The sequence below is a fragment of the Hypanus sabinus genome, chromosome 4 (genome assembly GCF_030144855.1).
Source record: "Hypanus sabinus isolate sHypSab1 chromosome 4, sHypSab1.hap1, whole genome shotgun sequence".
Taxonomy (NCBI): Eukaryota; Metazoa; Chordata; class Chondrichthyes; order Myliobatiformes; family Dasyatidae; genus Hypanus; species Hypanus sabinus.
In genome coordinates, this window is record NC_082709.1 from 110701464 (window position 1) to 110723301 (window position 21838).

At 36.9% G+C, this 21838-nt stretch overlaps 1 protein-coding gene across 3 annotated transcripts in view; it reads left to right on the forward strand.

Moving 5' to 3' along the window:
* fndc3a (fibronectin type III domain containing 3A) overlaps positions 1 to 21838 on the forward strand; it is a 241776-nt gene that overhangs the window by 70339 nt on the left and 149599 nt on the right. For 2 of the 3 annotated variants that reach the window (XM_059967865.1, XM_059967866.1), the window contains exon 3: positions 17977 to 18052. In XM_059967865.1, coding sequence (XP_059823848.1) covers positions 17977 to 18052 — 76 coding nt within the window. Of the gene's footprint in view, positions 1 to 17976; positions 18053 to 21838 lie in introns of those variants that run through there. The other variant, XM_059967867.1, reaches the window with a different exon arrangement.

Here is a 21838-nt window from a genome sequence, read left to right on the forward strand (position 1 = left end):
TGAAAGGAAAAGATGGGAGCCCAGAGATTAGTCATATACATTTGTTTTTACTTTTAGTAAGGTGCGTACGTATGACGTAGTGATTGATGACCTATGCCATTTATGTACTTTTACAGATAATCCGCAATTCACTATGCAAACAACAAACAATGCTTAACTAAACTGTATATTTAGAATAATACTCAAATATTGCTGAAACATTAAATACACAATACACATCATCCACACAGTCCTGCTCAACATTTTAAATTACTAGTTCTTCCTGTGATCTAGTGGGTTTCTTCCCACATTCCAAAAAAATTAGCTTGTTGTTTGGCTAATTTACTGTATCCAATTAGCCTTGGTATAGATGGTTGGAGCAAGAATCAGTGAGGTGTTACTAGATATGTGTGAAAGAAAAGTTTACAGGGAAATGGTGAGAGAACAGCCTCTTATATTTAAAGGAAAATGAAAAAGAAATAAAAACCTAGAGGTTTTGGTGAGCCCAAATTCAGAATGCCATGTGCAATTTAGATTTTATTACCTTAGCAGGGATGTATTTGCCTTGTAATTCATACACTGCTGATTTGCGTGATCCCTAGAATGAAAGTTTGTTTTGTGAAAACAGTTGTGAAGCCTGTATCTGTACCTCTGGAAGTTTGAAGTACTGAAAAGTATTGATAGGTTAAATGCTGAACCTGTTTCCTCTCTGTGGAATATCTAGAGCAAGGGAAAAAGTCTTTTAGACTGGAATCAGGAGAATTTTCTTTGCAAGGAGAATAATAGGTTGAATTATAAATAGGAAAGATCCAGGTGGGTTTGGGCAGAAATTATTGGGATCATCTGATATTTATTTATTAAGATAAAATCACACCTAAATAGTAGTATCTGGGTGACTTAAGGAGTTTGTTAAATCTACAGTAAAATTGTGAAATAAGAATATTAAAAGTCAAATTATACGTTACATCCAGCACACTACAGACATAGCTAATTCACTTCTGATATTGCACTTTCTGGTTTAATCACCTTACAAATATGCTTGTCTGCTACTCTTCTGTATAGTGTAATGAACATTGTGCAATCTAACAGCAGATGCTACTACCATTTGTTGATTTGGTTGTTATGGTGATGTAATATAGTCATATGCAGCAGGAAGCTGTTTATACGTGAACAGATTTGATCGGAAGCGAGGCTTAAGGTAGATATTGATGAACGCAGTGATAATTGATTTCACCGTAAGCATCCCGACTTGGCATATAATATAAAGATATAACTGTGGTACTGATGAAGGAAATTAGATGCAGTTTACTAAATGATTTCAGATTGGGATTTTCCAATTGTGGTACACAAGCAAGATGCCCTAATGTCAGCTGTTTAGTGTATGGAGCAGATTGAAGCATTCTGTGAACTGCTTATTGAATCTTCCAGTAACCTGAATGACTGTTTAACGCCAGTTGAATGAAAAAGATGCAGGCAACAGTAAGTGAGGCTTATCAAAACTCATCACAGTAGAAATTTAATTCTGAATTGAAGTCACAGAGCAGTGTTTTGCTGTGAATATTTTATCACATGTTGGTGTCTGTTAATATTTTGCCCACAGTGCTGCTGGTGAACTTAGTGATAAGAACAGATATGGAAATGTTTATTTTTAATTGTTCTACATATAAATGTTCTAATTGACATTTCCTGTGAACTTGTTCCAAATGCCGTAATGTTTCGTTCTGCAAAATTCTATCATTTCTAAGTAGTTGAACACTATTTCAGTTAGTGCTGCCAATCACCATTCTTTTAAGTAAGCTAACCTTTTAAAAGCCTGTACTTCAGAAGTGACTGTTTTATTCTCATTTAATATTCAGTAAACCAGACATAATTATATTTTTAATGATATACTCTTTCACATTTTTTTGGTTGTGTTTAAAAGTGCTCTATTTTTGGATAAACAATTTATGGGAAATTACTTAAAGCGATTTATCTTTTGTATATTGACCATAATTCAGCCTGGTATAAAGCATTTTTGAACTACAATTTTATAGACAGATAAATTTAATCAAAGTAGAAATAAAAGTAAAAACTTTTTGAAAACTTGTGGATTTGTATGTTTCTACCAACTTCTGTCTTTTCTAAATATTAAAGTAGGACATGGAAAGCATTTTTTTTTGTAAATGCTGTGCAGAAAATTAGTGTTTGATATATTGCTGCTGTTCAAATAAATAGTGTACAGGGCCAGTAAGTCAGAGGAGGTCTGGGAATTGCACAATGGGTCATTAGGCATTGAGCTTGGAGGAAGTAGATTATTTTGGAAGAATAGAATAGTTAAATTACATGGAAGAGGCATCAATGACCAAATTATTTGGTGAATTTGGTTGAGGAATTGAGGATAATGGTCATAAGCAGAAGGGTGGTAGACCCAAAGGAGAACAAGCTAGATCGCCCACCTGCACAGATGGTAGTGTTGTAAAGACTAAATTGAATTGAGTCCATGAGATTAACGGATTGCTTAGGTCGGCCAAGGTGAGTTGGACAGGGTTTGCAAGCTCAAGAGGGGAAAGGACTAGAGTTTCAAACTCGGGAAAGATTTTGATACTGCATAGAGGTTGTTGGGATTTTGGCAGAAATAATGTGATAGATAATGGGCCTGAAGATGAGTAAGCTGCGACCAACGCTTGGTTGGCCACGTTTAAATTGTTTTGCTGCTGCTGTATCAGTTGGCTAGGTGCCCAAGTACAGATGTATTTTCAATCTGATTTCTTCAGCCAGCACTCAAAACGTCTGTCATACAAGCAGTGCTGTCATTGTATGCATTTTGACACAAAAATTGCAACATTAGCACGTATACTTTGAGACCAGAAGTGTCAGGTTGAATTTGCAGTGTGGCACTATTTGATCTGGAAGCATGTTAACTGTATTTTGGAGAGAAATAATTTCAGATATGTGCACGGGAAAATTTTGAGTCAGCTATGAATTTTGAATTTTGAGGCAGCTATGATCCCATAGTCATTATGATGTGAATGTTCTGTAGGCTCTTAAAATCAATTAAAATTGATGAAAATTTTACTAAATATTCTTTTTATGACAAGTACAGATGTTGTTTGTGCCAAATAGTATCCTAAAGCCTGGGACTGGTTACCACTTAATAGTTTCTCAAAGGGTGTCCATTAAGTGCGGTGGTACCCAAACTGTTTGTATTAGATCTGCAAATCCAAAATACATTTAAACAACAATAGAGTAAAAGTTCAGCTATTAAGCCATCTTCCTGAAAATTCACTTCATCATAATTTGGCCATCTTATGAAAAAGGTGACAATGTGATAGGGAGAGGGCAGAAACATAATATCATTATTTTGCTCTGATATTCACTTGAAGGTAAAACATATAGACCTTGCATTGGAAGAGGAGATGAATAATGTAATGTATGCTTAAAGTGGGAAAAAGAAGTAAATTAACAAAAGAGCCATGATTGCACCCATGTATTAACAGCATCTGGGGAAAGTGCATTTAATTAATAAATCATTAGGAAAAGCTGTCATACAGAAGTCTGGCACGTATCTCTCATGATATCTAAATCTATGAAGGGGCAGAACATGTACAGGGAATTAGGGTAACCAACTGCACATTACTAAAAGGAAAATTGAATCCTTTTCAAGTTTCTAATGAAGTGCTGTACTTTATCCTGATGCCCAGTCTTTGCTGCAGGCATGGTGACTCATAGAATGATGTTGAATGGATCTGATCTACATTTTCAACGTTTTTGCTTTTAAAAGACTGTGCATTAAAATCTATGTTTAATATTTCTGAATGATCTGAAGCAAACATCTTCCTGGTTAATGTAATTTTAAAACATTTCCAGTATTTGCATACTTGACTTCTATTTATTGTTCTTCTTTCCCACCGTGATAATTTGGAATTGAAATTTCAAAGGTTTCCTCCCTCCCTTGTTTCTGTCTTTGTGGACACCAAAAGAATTAATTATTTAGGAAGCATCAATTTTCATTCTAATGTTTTCAATCAAGAAGAGTAAATGTAGATGAAAACACAAAATGCTGGCGGAACTCAGCAGGCCAGACAGCCTCTATGGGAGGAGGTAGTGACGACGTTTTGGGCCGAAACCCTTCATCAGGAGTAAATGTAGATACATTTTTGACATTACATGATTATGTAAGAATTTAAGGTAACTGTTTCTAAAAAATACAATGAGAATTATTTCTTCTGAAGTTCTGCTGAATTGTTTGTGTGATATTCAGGTCCATTGTACACAAGAAAAGAAAAGCGACACAAAGTTGGAGATTAAAGTTTACTTTCACAGGAGAAAATATGAACAACGTGTGCAAATTGTATTGAGAGAAATAAGGTAGAAGAACGTTAAATAGAATAGTCCATATGTATTCGACAAACACGGGAAAAGAGGGATTGATGGAACAAGGAAAAGAGGCAGCAAACAGATAACTGGATTAGGTGGTATGGGAATTTTAAACAAAGTGGAGTGATAAGACAATTTATAAAAACAGTTGAAGTTTGAGAAGCAAGTAAGTGGTGTTGTTTCTAATCATTTGGAAATACAGTATTTTAAGATGTGATTAGATAATTTGTTAAGTAATTCTACAATAAAATAAAACAAAGTAAATAATCCAATATTGTTTAGATTCAAGATTGTACACAATCCAGTACACAAGTTTAAAGGAAAACTAAATACAGTGGATTCCAGTTAATCAGGACAGCCATTTATTTGGGACAACTCTTAAAGAACAAAACCTAAATCAAGAAAATAGCCAGGATTTGTTTCATTTATTTGGTTCAATTTACTGCATAATTAGGGCAGGAGACTGTTGCTAAACAGATGCTAACTAGTATCAGTTGCCTGCACTTGCATGGCTGTTAGATGCAATACCATGTTTAGAGTGATCGGTTTTTAAATGTTGTCAGTTGCTTGTGTTTGTGTTATAAAAGCATTGATTTTTGTCACTGATAGTTGGTGAGAAATACGCAGTAAGAAGATTGTTCACTGTAGTTTTAAACATTCAGGCTTAGAGATGCCTGAAACAGCAGTGAGTTAAAAAACAATTTCACTACTTCACTAAGCTAAGAATTAATGAAGGTATCAACAACCACCTTGAATGCTACAATGAAAGTGAAGATTTGGAGGATACAGTCATCTAAAGCATTACATGAAGGCAGTCCATTACCTGCATTAGGTTTCTGTGCTGATTTTGCTCATTTACAATCAATCAAAAGAACACGACAGATGAGTTTCTATGATAACTATCAGTTTTATCGTATTATAGAGGTATTGGTAGTATTCTAGTTTGTTCTGTATTTCATTTAAGTACATAAATTGTTACTCAGTTCATTGATGGTTTGTCTTTTTTATATCTTTAACTATTTCCATGAAACCTCAGCTAATTGGGACAACAGCTTAATTGGAACAAAGTGTGCTGGTCCTGATGTGTCCCAATTAACTAGGATCCACTGTAATTGTAACTCCAGATCATATGCAGCACAGAAACACAGGCGTGTCTGTGCATGAGGTGACTCTGACAGAAAATGATTAAAGTGAGGGGTGTGGATTGCGTGGGTTAGTGGGAAGAGGTGTTGATCAGCCTTATTGCTTGGAGAAAGTAACTGTTTTTAAGTCTGATGGTCCTGGCATGGATGCTATGTAGCCTCCTCTCTGATGGGAGTGCGACAAACAGTCCATGAGCAGGGTGGATGGGACCCTTAGTAATGTTACTGGCTCTTTTCCACCACCTTTCTGAATGGCCTTGATGGCAAGGTAGGCTGGCACTGGAGATGCATTGAGCAGTTTAGACTACCTGTTGTAGAGCCTTCCTGTTTGCTACAGTACAGTTTCTGTACCATGAAGCAACATACTAGGGTACTCTGTACTATACATCTATAGAAGGATGTGAGTATGGATAGTCCAGCTCTCTAAGCCAGTATTTAAAGTAATATTTATTATAATAAGCCATTATTTGTTTCGTGAAGCATAGGAGAATAAGGGAAGATCTTTATAAAGGTATACAAAATTATGAGGGATATAATAGGGTAAATACATGTAAGCAGTTTCTCCTGATGTTGGGTGAGACTAGAACTAGAGGTCATGGGTTTAAGGTGAAATGTGAAATATTTCTACAAATTGGTTTAAATTTATTACAATTAGTAAACAAAAAGGAACTGATTGCATAATTACTCACCACCTTTAAGTCAGTATTTAGTAGATGCACTTTGGCAGCAATTACAGCCTTGAGTCTGTGAGAATAGGGTGAATAGGGTTCTATGAGCTTTACACATCTAGAGACTGCAACTTTGCCCATTCTTCTTTACGAAACTGCTTGAGCTCAGTCAGACTGCTTTAATCAGACCATAGAACCACCTTCTAGCTGACTTCATAATCTTCGACATGCCTTCTGGCAAATTCCATGTGAGTTTTTTTTCAGTAGTGGCTCTCTTCAGCACTTTCCCATAAAGCTGTGATTGGTGAAGTACTCGAGCAACAGTTGTTGTTTGTGTAGTCTTTTCCATCTCAGCCACTGAAGCTTGTAACTCCCCTGAGCTGTCATAAGTCTCCTGGTGGCCTTCCTCAAGTTCTTTTCTTGCATGGTCACTCAGTTTTTGGGAACTGCCTGCTCTAAGGGATATTCAGTGACTTGTAAATTTTCTTGTATCTATCTCCTGACTTGTGCTTGTCTATAACCTTTTCGCAGAGTTGCATGGGAGTGTTCTTTTGTCGTCTTGGTGTAGTTTTTTTCAGGATACTGACTCACCAGCAGTTGGACCTTCCAGATCCAGGTGTATTTTTACTGCAATCAATTGAAACACATTGTGCACAGGTCTCCAACAGCAGATCTCCATTTAATTAATTATGTGACTTCTAAAAGCAATTGGCTGCACCAGTGATGGTGTATCATATTAAAGAGATTGAATACTTATGCTGTCAATTATTTTGTGTTTTATATTTGTAATTAATTTAGATCACTTTGTAGAGATCTGTTTTAACTTTAACACGCAAGAGTCATTATAGTCACTGTTGTGTCTTCTTTGTATTGTTATGTTGGGCCCAGGATAGATCGTCAGAGATGTTGGCACCCAGGAACTTGAAATTTCTCACTCTTTCCATTTCTAATCCCTCTACGAGGACTGATGTGTGTTCCCTCATCTTAACCTTTTTGAAGTCCACAGTCAGTTCTTTGGTCTTACTGATGTTGAATGCAAGGTTGTTGATGTCACACCACTCAACTAGCTGATATATCTTGCTCTTATACGCTTTCTTGTCCCATCTGAAATTCTGCCAAGAATAGTTGTGTTGTCAGCAGACTTATAGATGATGTTTGAGCTGTGCCTAGCCACACAGTCATGGGTGTAGAGAGAGTAGTGAGCTGAGTACACCCTTGAGGTGCATCAGTGCTGCTTGTCAGCGAAGTGGAGATGTTATTTCCAATCCGCACAGACTGTGGTCTTCCGGTGAAGTTAAGTTGTGTATTTAATATATGAGTGATGTAAAAATATATTGTTTGATTAAGCATTCTTTTTTGTTTAAATAATTCATCATGGTTATAAGTACAAAGTATATGAATTGCATATATCATGATGCTACCATATCTCGCTTAAAGAAAAAACACAGAATTAGACTCTCATTCCAGGCTCCATCATTTTCTTGCAATTATTTTAATGTTTTGAAGTTACAAAACAATGTTGCTGATCAGATGTTTTTAAAATGAATCCGAGACAGCTGCTGACCTGTTGAGGCTCAGTGAGATGTTCAGGTTAAAAGAAAAGCATGGTGAAGAAAAGTCCAATAAAAAAAACGAGCGCTGCATGTGCAGAGGCAGTTGAGTTAAATAAAAAAGGCAGAAAATGGAACAATTCGGGGTTCACAATGAGTACTGGATGATAATCATCAAAAAAAAATTAGTCAGAAATGACTGGCTACATGACAAAGACAGACATGTTTGATTGCTCCACATGTAACTGTCTTATGTATACTGAGCTAATTGAACAGTATTTGAAGCAAATGAAATAGCCACAGGTAAATGAGTACCACTTTTGTTGAGTCTGTTGGGTTTAAAAACAGTTTGCTTCAAAGTTTTAACTGCTCCAACCAAACCAGCCGAAATGAGCTTTGCTAATAGCATAAAAGTAATGCAAGAACATTTAGAATCAAAAACATTGTTGATTGCAGAATGCTTTAGGTTTCATAAGCAGAATCAAAAGGAAGAGGAATCCATTTCAGCATGTGTGACTTCAGCTACTGTACATGAAGGTGGAGGGAATAAAGTATTATGATGGTGGATGAAGTGCCATTCAAACAGACTGCTTTGTTCGGGATATTGTTAAGCCTCTTGGATGCTGTTAATTGGATACAAGTGGAGCATATTCCATGACATTCCATACCTTTGCTTTGTAGATGGTGATAAGGCTTTGGATGTTAGGCGATGGGTCACTGACAACAGCATTTCTGGCAACTGATCTGCTATCAAAGCCACATTGTTTATGTGCTTGTAGTTGAGTTTCTAGTAAGTAAATCCTAGAATGATGATGATGATGATAGGGCCAGTGAATATCAGGCTTAAGTGGTTAGACATTCTCTTGGAAATGATTGTTGTCTGAGCCATTTGCAGCATTCACGTTAATTGATATATGGGGTCTTTCCATGAACTTTGTTTTGGTCTTGTTCCACATTCAACCTCATTGCTGCCATACTGTGACAATATACTTGTTCCTTCCATGGTTTGTATCGTTTATATCATAATCCCTCAACTTTGGTCCTATCCACAATATTTAACTGCCTTTCTTTATCTTAATATAACTGCCTGAACTTAGTTTGTCACTATCAACCTACAAATGAATATTCCTGTATAGTTTTTCCTTCCAGGACTCTTGAATGAGTTAATGCCCTCCAGTTCCATGTTAACTTCTGAAGCTCTTTTCGAATTACTTGAATCTGTCTTCTTTCCAGAGCCACATTTACGGTTTTCATGCATATGACCCGGATTTTACACCAAATAAATTCGATGCTAGATTTATGGACTGGACAGCTAAAGGAATAAAAGTTCTTTGCAACATAATGAAAGAAGGAACATTGTTCAGTTTTGGAATGCTTAAAGAGAAACACTTATGAGAAAAACAAGATTTTTATTGGTATTTACAGATGCGTCAATATGTTAACAAGACACTTAAAAATGTAACCAAGGCAAGTACATGCTTGATAGAGCTATTTAGAAAAGCATATAATTCAGATAATGGTTGTAGAATCATTTCAAGCATGTATAAGGGGCTGTCAAATCTTAAAGCACATTCGACTTCATAGATTAAAACAAAATGGGAGAAGGAGGGAGGGATAATTATATCTGAGGAAGAATGGACAACAATATGGAGGTATCAATGGAAGTGTACCAGTTCACAGAAATGGAGGGAGTTTGGATGGAAAAACTTGATAAGATATTTTATTACACCCTCTCAGAAATCCCATTATGATAGTAACCTCCCTGTTCGCTGGAGAAATTGTTGGAAATCAAAATGCGAATCATTATCATATTTGGAGGGGGATACACAATGCCCCACAAGACATCTTTAAATGTGAAATACCCTTAGAGAATAAGACCATATATTTTAGATATATACCTCAAGAATGTTTGAAAAGAGATAAATATTTAATGAATATACTGTTGGTGGCTGGTAAAAAGACTCTTTCTAGGAAATGGTTGTCACAGGAGAGCCCAACTTTAAATACATAGATGGAAATTACAATGGACATTTACAAAATGGAGAAGATAACAGCATCTGTTAATCATAAGCTGGAACAATTTGATTCATACTGGGAAAAATGGTGTAACTACATAATGCCTCATAGGCCCAATTTTATTCTCACAAATCAATGAATCTGTTGTAAAAAAAAATCACTCCCTACTTGTACATAGTTCTTTCCTTTTGCTTGTTTTTTCTTTCCACTCTTTTCTATAAGTGTATACTTTGTGATAAATACTTTGTGGAGATTTGTGATATATATGATTATATGATATATATGTACAATGTCTGAAATACATCTTATGGAAATGTATGTTTGATGATGAACTTCAATAAAAAAAATTACAAAAAATAGAAAAAAATCATATTTTCTTCACTTGCCCCTCCAAAATTTGCTTTTTCTACTTTTGTTACTATTCTTCTGTGGTCTACTCTACTTGTTTATATGTGAATAAAGAATCTCTCCATTAAGAGTCTTGCATGCATGTCTGTTGAATGTACACAATAAAGGAATGATCTGTTGAGCTATTTAAAACATTAAAGAATGGAATACAATGCAAAATGGTGGAATTAAAAGCAGAAGAATTAAGAAGTTTACTTTTATTAGTGTGCAAAGACACCAATGTTTACTCTAGGTTTTGAGCCTTGCTCATTATAATAATTTGATTTACTGTTTTTGGATCAAACGTGAATGTTGTACTTTCCTACATTGAGCACCATTTACCATAATATTGCCCACTTATTTGTCTATCCAGTTTCTATACACACAGCTTACTGTTGTCTTCTATGGTGATGCTTTCAGTTTTGGAAATGCGTTTGTACTCCTCTGTTATGTGTGTGGGGGGGGGGGGGAGTGAATGTGCTGATTGCTTGTGAATATTAGTTGTTACGTCCCAGTGATCAGTAAGTTTTCCTTTTATTCCAATCTTCTGTCGCCATCACACATCCAATTTTTGATCAAAAGATAATCTCCATTTCAATTTTTGTGTGCAGAATTGTATTGTTCCTTAAACTTAGACAACATCTCAATACTTTTCTTGTTATCTCATTAGAAGCTCCCTTATAAAACTTCATCTGTAGTAGTCAGATGTCATATAATGTATCCACTGCAAGTGTATACTGACTTTTATGGCTAATGAATATATCATAATTTATTAAAATTCTTATATAGTAAGAGTAATATTTAAAATACCTGGTAGCAGATTTAACATGCTAGAAAAATACTATATTTTCAAAAATAAGCTTTATTCCTAATTTTAAAAAAACAGAAGAATAAACACAGCAAGCTCCCCAACACCAGAAATCAGCTTACTAGGCTTCCAGACACAGGATTATGGAGCTGCATTTAAAAGACCAGTTTCCCTCACTAAATTCCCTTGTTCATCACATTACAGTGGCATGCAAAAATTTGGACACCCCTGGTCAAAATTTCTGTTACTGTGAATAGTTAAGTGAGTAGAAGATGAACTGATCTCCAAAAGTCATAAAATTAAAGATGAAACATTTTTTTCAACATTTTAAGCAAGATTAGTGTATTATTTTTGTTTTGTACAATTTTAGAGTGGGGAAAAAAAGGAAAGGAGCACCATGCAAAAGTTTGGGCACCTCAAGAGATTTGAGTTCTCAGATAACTTTTACCGAGGTCTCAGACCTTAATTAGCTTGCTAGGGCTATGGCTTGTTCATAGCCATCGTTAGGATAGGCCAGGTGATGCAAATTTCAAAGCTTTATACCCTTACTTCTCAAACCTTGTCCCAACTATCAACAGCCATGGGCTCCTCTAAGCAGCTGCCTAGCACTCTGAAAATTAAAATAAATGATGCGCTCAAAGCAGAAGGCAGCTATAAGAAGGTAGCATAACGGCGTTTTCAGGTAGCCGTTTCCTCAATTCGTAATGTAATTAAGGAATGGCAGTTAACAAGAACGATGGAGGTCAAGTTGAGGTCTGGAAGACCAAGTAAACTTTCCAAGAGAACTGCTCATAGGATTGCTAGAAAGGCAAATCAAAACCCCTGTTTGACTGCAAAAGACTTTCAGGAAGATTTAGCAGACTCTGGAGTGATAGTGCACTGTTCTACTGTGCAGTGACACCTGCACAAATATGACCTTCATGGAAGAGTCATCAGAAGAAAACCTTTCCTGCATCCTCACCACAAAATTCAGCCTCAGAAGTTTGCAAAGGGACATCTAAACAAGCCTGATGCAGTTTGGAAACAAGTCCTGTGGACTGATGAAGTTAAAATAGAACTTTTTGGGTGCAATGAATAAAGGTATGTTTGGAGAGAAAAGGGTGTAGAATTTCATGAAAAGAACAGTTCTCCAACTGTTAAGCACGGGGGTGGATCGATCATGCTTTGGGCTTGTGTTGCAGCCATTTCACTGATGGAGGGAAGAATGAATTCAATTAAATACCAGCAGATTCTAGAAGCAAACATCGCATCGTCTGTAAAAAAAAACTGAAGATGAAAAGAGCCTGGCTTCTGCAACAGGGTAATGATCATAAACACACCTCAAAATCCACAATGGACTACCTCAAGAGGTACAAGCATAAAGGTTTTGCCATGGCCCTCAGTCCCCCAACCTAAACATCATCGAAAATCTGTGAATAGACCTCAAAAGAGCAGTGCATGCAAGATGGCCCAGGAATCTCACAGAACTAGAAGCCTTTTGCAAGGAAGGATGGGCAAAAATCCTCCAAACAAGAATTGAAAGACGCTGGCTACAAAAAGCATTTACAAGCTGTGATTCTTGACAAAGGGAGTGTTACCATGCAAGGTGCCCAAACCTTTGCTTTGGGCCCTTTTCCTTTTTTGTTACTTTGAAACTGTAAAAGATGGAAATAAAAATGTAATCTTGCTTAAAATATTTTAAAAATGTGTCATTTAACTTTATGCCTTTTGGAAATCAGGTCATCTTTTACTCACTTAGCTATTCACAGTAACAGAAATTTTAACCAGGGGTGCCCAAACTTTTGCATGTCACCGTACTATTTGCAGTCCACTGAAACTATTCTGTACTGCATAAACTTCCCTTAATTTCTCCTGTTTTCTCTGTACTTATGTTAATTATTTTAATCTTATTATCATAATTAAATTATGGCTCTCCACTTTTTTGTTGCATGTATTGTGTCTTCAACAGTGAAGACAGTGATGAAATACTTGCTTAAAGCCTTTTTCTTAGGCAACATCCACACTAGACTGGATAATTTTGAAAACGCTGGTTTTGAGTAAAAACAATAGGCGTCCACGCCAAGCATTTTTGAAAATATCTCCGTCTACATTAAAACTGGTATTTGGGCGAATCTCCTCCTACTGGGCGTGCGCAGGGCACATTTATGGAAAACAAGCGACATGTTTGGTGTCGAATCTTGCTGTGAAAGTGCGTGTTTGTGCAGTTAAAAGGAAATTGCAAATGATGGACAGCTGTTTGCTCTCGCGCAGGAGGACTTAAAACTAAAAAAAGCAAATACTGGAGTGTATGGAGACAACCGACAAGGAGTTCACGGACAATATGTCCCAGCTGACGATGAACTTCGAGAGACTAACTCTGTTGCATTAATAAAGCACCTTGTTAAATGTGTAAAACATGTCTGCATCAGTGTTATCTTGTATTTCCATACAAAGTTACATTAAGCTGTTACACATCTATTGTCAGAGAAGTACTTGCATAAGTAGGTAAACCACCTTCATACGAGCAAAGACAGAAAACAGGCAAAGTGAGTATACTTATTTAATCAGTAAGGTATGGGTCAAAGTATTTGGTGAGTACATTTCTAACTCTTCTGTCTTCAGTCTTATTGCCGTTTGTTCTGAAATTGTTAAGTTGTGTGGGGGGGTTGCGTTAAAGAAAACAATGAAATGCCGTGCTGCCGCCACCATCTGTTCTGGCACATCATGACAGCGTTTTTAGAAATCTCCGGTTACCCCGTCCACACTAATCTGCCCAATCGGCATTTTCAAGTTTACACACGCTGGAAGGCGTTTTAGAAAAGCTCCGTTTTCGGGGGAGGAAAACACCATTCAGTGTGGACGGAGGGTCAAAATGAAGAGAAAAAGCTTCAGTTATGGATTTATCCGGTCTAGTGTGGATGTAGCCTTACTCCCCATTATAATTTCTCCTGCAACTCCCTCTAAGGGATTAATGATTACTTTGGTGCTTTTTTATTGCAAAATGTATTCCCAAAAATGATAATATATTACTTGATATTTTTCTGTATGAATGTTTTGGCCATCCTTGACTAGTTCCTAAAGTACTTTAAATCCTCTGATTTATTATAGTTCTTGGTGTAACTTAAAGTCATTCCTAATCAATTTCCATCCATAATCTCCTGTAGGCTGGATAGATCATGTTGTTTTTCAACTGACTCTGCATTTATTGAGAATTAAGTGTTTTCTTTTGTTTACTTTTTTTTAATCTACTGGCTAACTTATTATCATATTTCTTAATTTACTTGAACCAGCTGGTTTCTCACAGCAACTCATTCAGCTTTTTAATTATTAACTTCTGTTTTCTGCCTTTATGTGTCATTCTCAAAAAGTAGAATAGCCCATTATATTTTGATCACTTTCCTGCTAGAAGATCCCATACTCTGAAATTACCGATAACATCTCATTACACTAGAGCTCTTCATGTTTTTTTTAATAAGGACTGTATTCATCCAGTTTCTGTCTGCATCGTGACTCTTTTAAAGATAAGACTTTCCATACCTGGTGTCTTTGAGGTGTTTTCCCTTACATGTTTCACAGGGCTTCATAAATGCATCTCCTCTATTTCCCACACCTCAATGCTCCCTCACCTTTCTCTCAATCAGAATAAATATAGGTTCTCTGCGCTCTAACTTTCCACCCCACTGACATCCGCATTTAGTAATTTCTTCCAGCTTCAATACTGTTTTTTAATCTATTGTTACTTCCTACCACCGCTGAAACTGATTCAGAATTATCTGTATTTGCAGTATTAGTTCATCTACCTGTTATAAAACCAGCATGCATTCAGATGAAGTGCCTTTTATAGCAATACTTAGTTGCAATACACAATTCCCCTGCCATTTCAAAGGCTTCAAAGGTACAAACAATATCAGAGAAATGTATACAATATACATCTTGAAATTCTTTTTCTTCACAACCATCCACGAAAGCAGAGGAGTTAGAATTACATCTAATTCTAACCCTGTATGCCTTCTTTCTCACTTGCTTTTACGATCTCCATTTAAATGCATTTTAATCACTCCAAAGGTGGCAAATTTGATTTTCTTACCAATTTATGGGCAAAGTTATTTTTTAATGAATTTGTTATTGATATATTGGTGACAACCCTATAGCAAATGCTTATAGCTATGTTCTTCATAAATGAAAACATATTATCTGAAACTGCTCTTTCCAAAATCCCTTCATGATTTTAAAGATCTGTAAGAAGTCAATGCTTTTCTAAGAGACAATTTCTCTGACCTTTCTTGCTATAAACATCTTACATATATAGAATACAAATGCAAAGAAATTAAACTTTTATGAAACACGAGTAAATCTTTGGCTGGAGTGTGTTCAATTCTAGTCACAGCTGTTTGGAAAAGCTTCATAATAGATGTTATCACGTGGTAGCAGTGAGGAGAGTAAATTTTGTGGAATAGTTTGTTTTGTTGAGAGCAAAGGAGAAATCTTGAATGATTAGCAGTGGTTTTGCTAATGTAACCCCCTGGGTCGCCTCAGGCTCGCTCAGCTCGTTCTCGTCTAGGGGGAGCAGCCTTCGGCCCCGCCAAACTGGGTAATCAGCTGGTGTGGATGCTGTGTGATGTCCCCGCCTCGCCCAAAAACAGACAGTACACCATATGCGATTAAATGAGTACAATTTATAAAGGTTACTATAACTAAGTGATTAATAACGATACAGTATATATGAAGAGAAAATTAAAGAAAAGGCGCCAAACTTATCAAAGTCCAAACCACTTCGTGCACAGCCGTTGGAGCTCAATTACTGAAGTCTTCTGGCCACCATTCGCTCCCCTCCGAACTCCTCGACTCGCAGCTCAGGACCCTCCGAACTCCTCGACTCTCCAAACAGCTCAGGACCCTCCGAGTGGTCAACCAAGCACATCTAGCTTCATCCCCCCCCCCCCCCCCTCGGAGAATCTCCCGGCCTCGGACCCCCCTTTGGGGTCCGATCCTCGTCCAGCTTAGAGCATTGCGTCCTCTCTCTCGACCCCCTCGCGCCGATCTGCCCAAAAGCCCGTCAACAAAAGCTTACAGACTCAGAAGAAAGAACATTAATCCCCATTTGGTTTACAAAGGAATACCATTCTCGTTATCAGTAAATTACCATTCCTGCTAGTTAACAAAAAGAAGAAACCCTCTTTACACTAAATTATAAAGCCACTGATCCAGTAATGTAGGATATAGATCAGAAGGTATAGATTAGTTATTGAAACATGAAGATAATTTATATAGATCAGGTTATGATTTGGAATATTTTACTGGAAACCTGAACAGATGCAGATCATATTCAAAAGATATTGGATGCATGTTGGAAAGGAATACACTCACAGCAGAATGGGTCAAGAGCAGCTATATAGGATTCATAGGATTAAAAGACTAGTCTAGACACAGGGGCCCATACAGCACCATCGTCTATGTTTGTCGCTATGCAAATAATATGTTATTATTTATCTTGTAAATTATTATCTGTATGTAGTGTAATCAAGAGTACAATCTTTAAAGTCCTTTGAGATTCTGCTGTGTAATATACAAGGGGTGATTGATAAGTTCGTGGCCTAAGGTAGAAGGAGTCAATTTTAGAAAACCTAGCGCATTTATTTTTCAACATAGTCCCATTCTACATATACACACTTAGTCCAGCGGTCATGGAGCATACGGATCTTGGACCTCCAGAAGGTGTTCACAGATGGGTGCTTGATAAGTTCGTGGCCTAAGGTAGAAGGAGATGAGTTATACAGTTCTCGTTACACGCACATGCAAGTCAACTCTTTGAGTGATTATGCAGAAAGTTTGAAAATAACTCATCTGTTTCTACTTTGGGCCACAAATTTATCAATCACCCATGCTGTGGACACTTTCTGGAGGACAAGATCCATATGCTCCATGGCCGTTGGACTAAATGTGTAAATGTAGGAGAGGATTATGTTGAAAAATAAATGTGTTGGTTTTTCTAAAATTGACTCCTTTTACCTTGGGCCACAAACTTATCAATCATCCCTTGTACATAATGCTTGAATGCCTAGCACAGTAAGTTGTGATGTCACCAATGGATTCCTTGATGAGATTTACTACTTCGTTAAACCACAATCTGAATCCCAAAGATAATATTGAACAATTTTAATCAAGATAGTCATTAATTCCAGATGTCTGAAACACATCTAGAGTGTTAATGTATTTGTTGTAAGGTCATTTTACCTCATTTAACAATACAAGAAACCTTTCTGTTGCTCATAGGCTATCTTTTGGTTTCTCAAAATGCATACAGCAGGAAATGAAGCGATTTCCTTTTGTAATATTTCAGGTGATGTTATTCTTATCTGCTGTTGTTTCCAAAACAATTGGAAAAAAAGTGCAGTGTTAAAGAAAGAATTACACAATCTGACTTAATTTGAAAGATTTTATTTGTACTACAGAGTGTGAAGTAATGCATGGGTCGCAGTTATGGTGTTATCAGATGATCCCTCCCATTATTTGAATAGTTTAGATTAATGCAAAGAATTTGAGGCCTTGTGTTTCTATTCTTTCTTAAATAACTCTTACCCTCTACCCTTCCTTTCCACCATCCACTTAAATCAATTTTTCATCTTTTACAATTGTCTTTGAAATCATGTAAATCTCAAGACATGATATCTTAAATCAACTCAGCCAGAACAAGGGGTCTTTGTATAATTTTGCTTGGCTTGAGTGCCCTCCCACCCCAAATTCACAATTTCTAGCCCTTTAGTTTGAAGGTGCTCTTAAATATCTTGAAGTTCCTCCATGAATATGTTTCCTTTCACATCTTCCATTTTTATTTTGAGTTCTCTTTCCTGGTCTATACCTTCCATTCACTGAATCTTATCCTATCTTAGAATATCTCTTTAATATGTACTGTACCCTTCAATCATGACTAATACTATCTTCCTACTCCTCTAATTGTGGGACTTGCCTGCATTTTTGAGCTAAATGAGTGTATTCCTAGAAATAAATGAAAGTCATTGTTAAAAGTTAAAGTTAAAACATTTTGTTTGCCAGAAAATTCTATGTAAATAAGTTAATATTTATAATTACAGGTTATTTTGGTTCAAGTCAACCCAGGTGAGACATTTACTATAAGAAGAGAGGATGGGCAACTTCAGTGCATTACAGGTAACATATTTTGGTATCTGTATTGAAGTATTTGATAAACATTTGAGTTGTTTTGTGAAAATCTCCAGAAAATGTGGTTGTTTATGGTTGATTATTATTTTTGGTAATATTTGCATTGAGTTCTGTCAGATGAATTTACTTTATTGCAATTTGCCATTGGAATAAGTTATTAACCTACCTTTTGAAAATTCTTGTAATTCTCTGAATTTCTATAATTTCTGTAAGGTGTCCTCTATAATGGTGTTTACATTATTACCATGAACTTTTAGTGGGAATGTACATCATAGCGCTCACTAGCAATGTAGTATAGCCATGTGCTTTCTAACTTTATGTTGGAGTCATGGGGTCCTACAGAACAGAAATGGGATCTTCTGCCTATCACATCTGCAGTGAATATTGTGCTCAGCTACAGCAAGCCCATTTTTTCCTTTTGCATTTCCATCAACTTTCACCTACTCCTCTCAGCCTCACCCAAACCAAATCCAAAACCAATTATCCTGCCATCCACCTACCACTCAGAATGTCTCAAGGATGTGGGAGAGAACTGGAGGATCCAGAAAAACATAACTTCACAAAGACCACCAATGGTCAGGATCAAGTTTTTGTATCTATGAGGCTGCAGCACTAAATATTGTACCTCCCACCATGTTAGGAAAGTTCTATAAAGTGTCAACCAGTGGGTCAAGCATAGAATATGTTGAGACCACAAGAAATTTTACAATTCCAGCGGTCAACATAAGAATTGATCCAAAGGACACCCGCATAGAGCAGCGTTTCCAGCAATGGAGCTCTGTAAATCTGATATTCTATCCCTGTTAAGCAGAATTTCAATAGTGTAATGAAGTACTACCTTGATATTCAAATAGTGAAGTGAGGGAATTTAAAGATCAGAATGACATCTGTATTGTAAAATAATAGCTAAAAATATCATGGTCGTTGATACTGTCATATTTGAAGGGGTTTTATTCTGTAATCTATATCTTAAGTACTTTTGAAGCTCATGAAATAAATGACAAATTAACTCACTGATTAAAACTTGATTGTGGAAAACTCAAAAAATCAGCATTCAGTGTCTTTGGCTAATTTGAATAGTGAAATAAATAGAAACTTGCACCTGAAATTAAGTTGTATGAACCTTGTAAGAACACTTGGCAACATTCATGAGGATCACAACCAATTTAGCAGATGCTCAAGTTAGGTGTAGGTGTATTTTAATGGACTATATTTAGAGTGAGTGGAATGCTGGTTGATCAACTTGATATTACACAAGAGCATAGAGATGTTTCTGATGATGTAAGATGGTGGAAAGGGAGGAAGGGGTTGGGAAGGGAGAAAGTGGGGGTAAAAAAGACATACAAATAGGATTTAACAAGGTCTTGCACACTTTAAGCAAGGAAATAATGGAAACTTTACAGATTAAATACTTGATCAAAAAGTGTAATACTGTCTTGGCAATTCACTTCATTGCTGTTACTGTAATAGGTTATATAGGTGTTTCATGTTATCGAGAGAAGCAGGACAATTATTTCCATTTATGAAAATCTATTTCTCTGTGTATTAGGGGAGAATTTTGCATTAATCCTAGTTTACAGGGGAGAAGTCTACTGTAATGTGATGTCCCATTGTTCCCTCAGTGAATTGCTTTTTGAATGAAGTTCTAGTTACAGCAAGGTAGCAAGAGAAAAGAGTAGAAACCAAAAGGGTAGTTTATATGTAGACCCAGGGATGTGGGCAAGGTTCTAGAACATATAACATATAACATTAGAACAGTACAGGCCATTCAGCCCATGATGTTGTTCCAATTTTTAACCTGCTCCAAGATCAACCAGCCCTTTTGTTCAACTTAACCTTCCAATATTTTTCATCAGTATGCCTGTCTAAAAGTCTCTTAAATGTCTTTACCACCACCCCAGCAATGCATTGCATGCACTTATCACTCTCCGTGTAATGAAACAATCTACCTTTGACATTCTCTCTATATTTTCCTCCAGTTTCCTTAAAAGTATGTCCTCTCATATATTGTAGTTGCCACCCTGGGGAAAAGGATGCTGGCTCTACTCTCTATTTGTGCCTCATAATCTTACATGATTGACTTCCATCAAGTCCCCTCTCATCCTTTGCAACAAAGAGAAAAGTCAAAGCTTGCTCAACTTTTCCTCACAGAACACATCGACACAGCATCATGGTAATTCTTCTCTGCGCTGTCTAAATCTTCCACATCTTTCCTATATTGAGGTGACCAGAATTGAACGCCGTACCAAGTGTGATCTAATCAGAGTTTTAGAGAGCTGCAACATTACCTTGCAGCTCTTGAACTTGCATAATGAAGGCCAATACACCTTAACCACTCTTTTAACTTGTGTTGTACCTTTGAGGAATATATTGACTAGGACCCCAAGATCCATTTGTTCATCCACACTGCTAAGAAGCTTGCCATTAACTTTGTACTCTGCCACCAAGTTTCACCTTCCAAAGTGTATCACTTTACAGTTCTGTGGATTGAACTCCATCTGCCTCTTCTCAGCTCTGCTCTGTATCCTGTCAATGTCCCATTGTAACCTTCAGCAATCTTCTACATAATCCACAACACCATCAATCTTCATGTCATTTGTAAATTTACTAACCACCCCCCCCCCAACTTTCTCATCAAAGTCATTTATAAAAATCACAAATGGCAGGGGTCCAAGACTAGGTCCTCACGGAATAAATATCACTTGTAGCTGAATATGCATATTCAGGCAGAATATGCTCTATCTATTACCAGCCTGTGCCTTCTGTGGGCAAGCTGATTCAAAATCCATGCAGCCAAGTTTGCCTGGATCTTATGCCTCTTGACTTTCTTAAATGAGCATGGGGAACCTTGCTCAATGCCTGGTAAGTTTCCTTTTTTTTTGTTATTATTGAACAGGTAGATCAGTGGGAATGGAACCCAGGGCAATGGTGTGCTTCTCTTGCTTGATGTGGGAAGTCAGGGTGACCTCCAGTATCTCTGATGACTACACCTGCAAGTATAGAAGGGCTATGTAGGGAAGGAATGTGTAGAGCAGGAATGGCTGTTAGGGATATTTGGGATTTAGATGTTTCAAAAGGGACTGGGAGGGGGTAAAAGATTTGGGGGAGTGAAGCATAGTTTCACAGCTATAGAAAGAGAGGACATCATGAGAGAGAGTGTGTACTGAGACACTGTGGGTGGAAGTCAGAAACAAGAAGGGAGCAATCATTCTATTAGGACTGTTTTATAGGCCCCCAATAAAAAACAGTTCTAAATGAAGACTTCTCTCATCTGTGTTCATGAATGGTAGACATGAAAGATACTGAGTTTACAGAGGGGTACATTGATATTCTTGAGCATATCAGTCTTAAGAATGTGGAAATATCAGATATCTTTGAAAGCAAAAGGGTGGATAAATCCTGAGGGCCAAATGAGATGTACTCCAATACTCTGTGGGAAGCAAAGTAGGAAATTACTGGGATTGAGACAGATTTTTACATCTTTGTTGGTCACAAGTGAGGTAGTAGATTATTGGAGGATAGTTAATGTTCCTTTATTTAAGAAAGGCAGCAGGGATATAAGCTAGAGAGCTTTACATCTCATTTTATTGATTGGAACACCTGACTCCAAATAGCTTTTGTAGAAGGCATTACCCCAGAGGTTCACACAGAGGGGAGGTGTAGGGACAGGTGTAGCACTTACACACTTGCAGGGATAAGTACCAGGTAGGAGTTCTGTGGGGAGGAACATGTGGACCAGGCTGTCGCGGAGGGAATGATCCCTGCGAAAGGCGG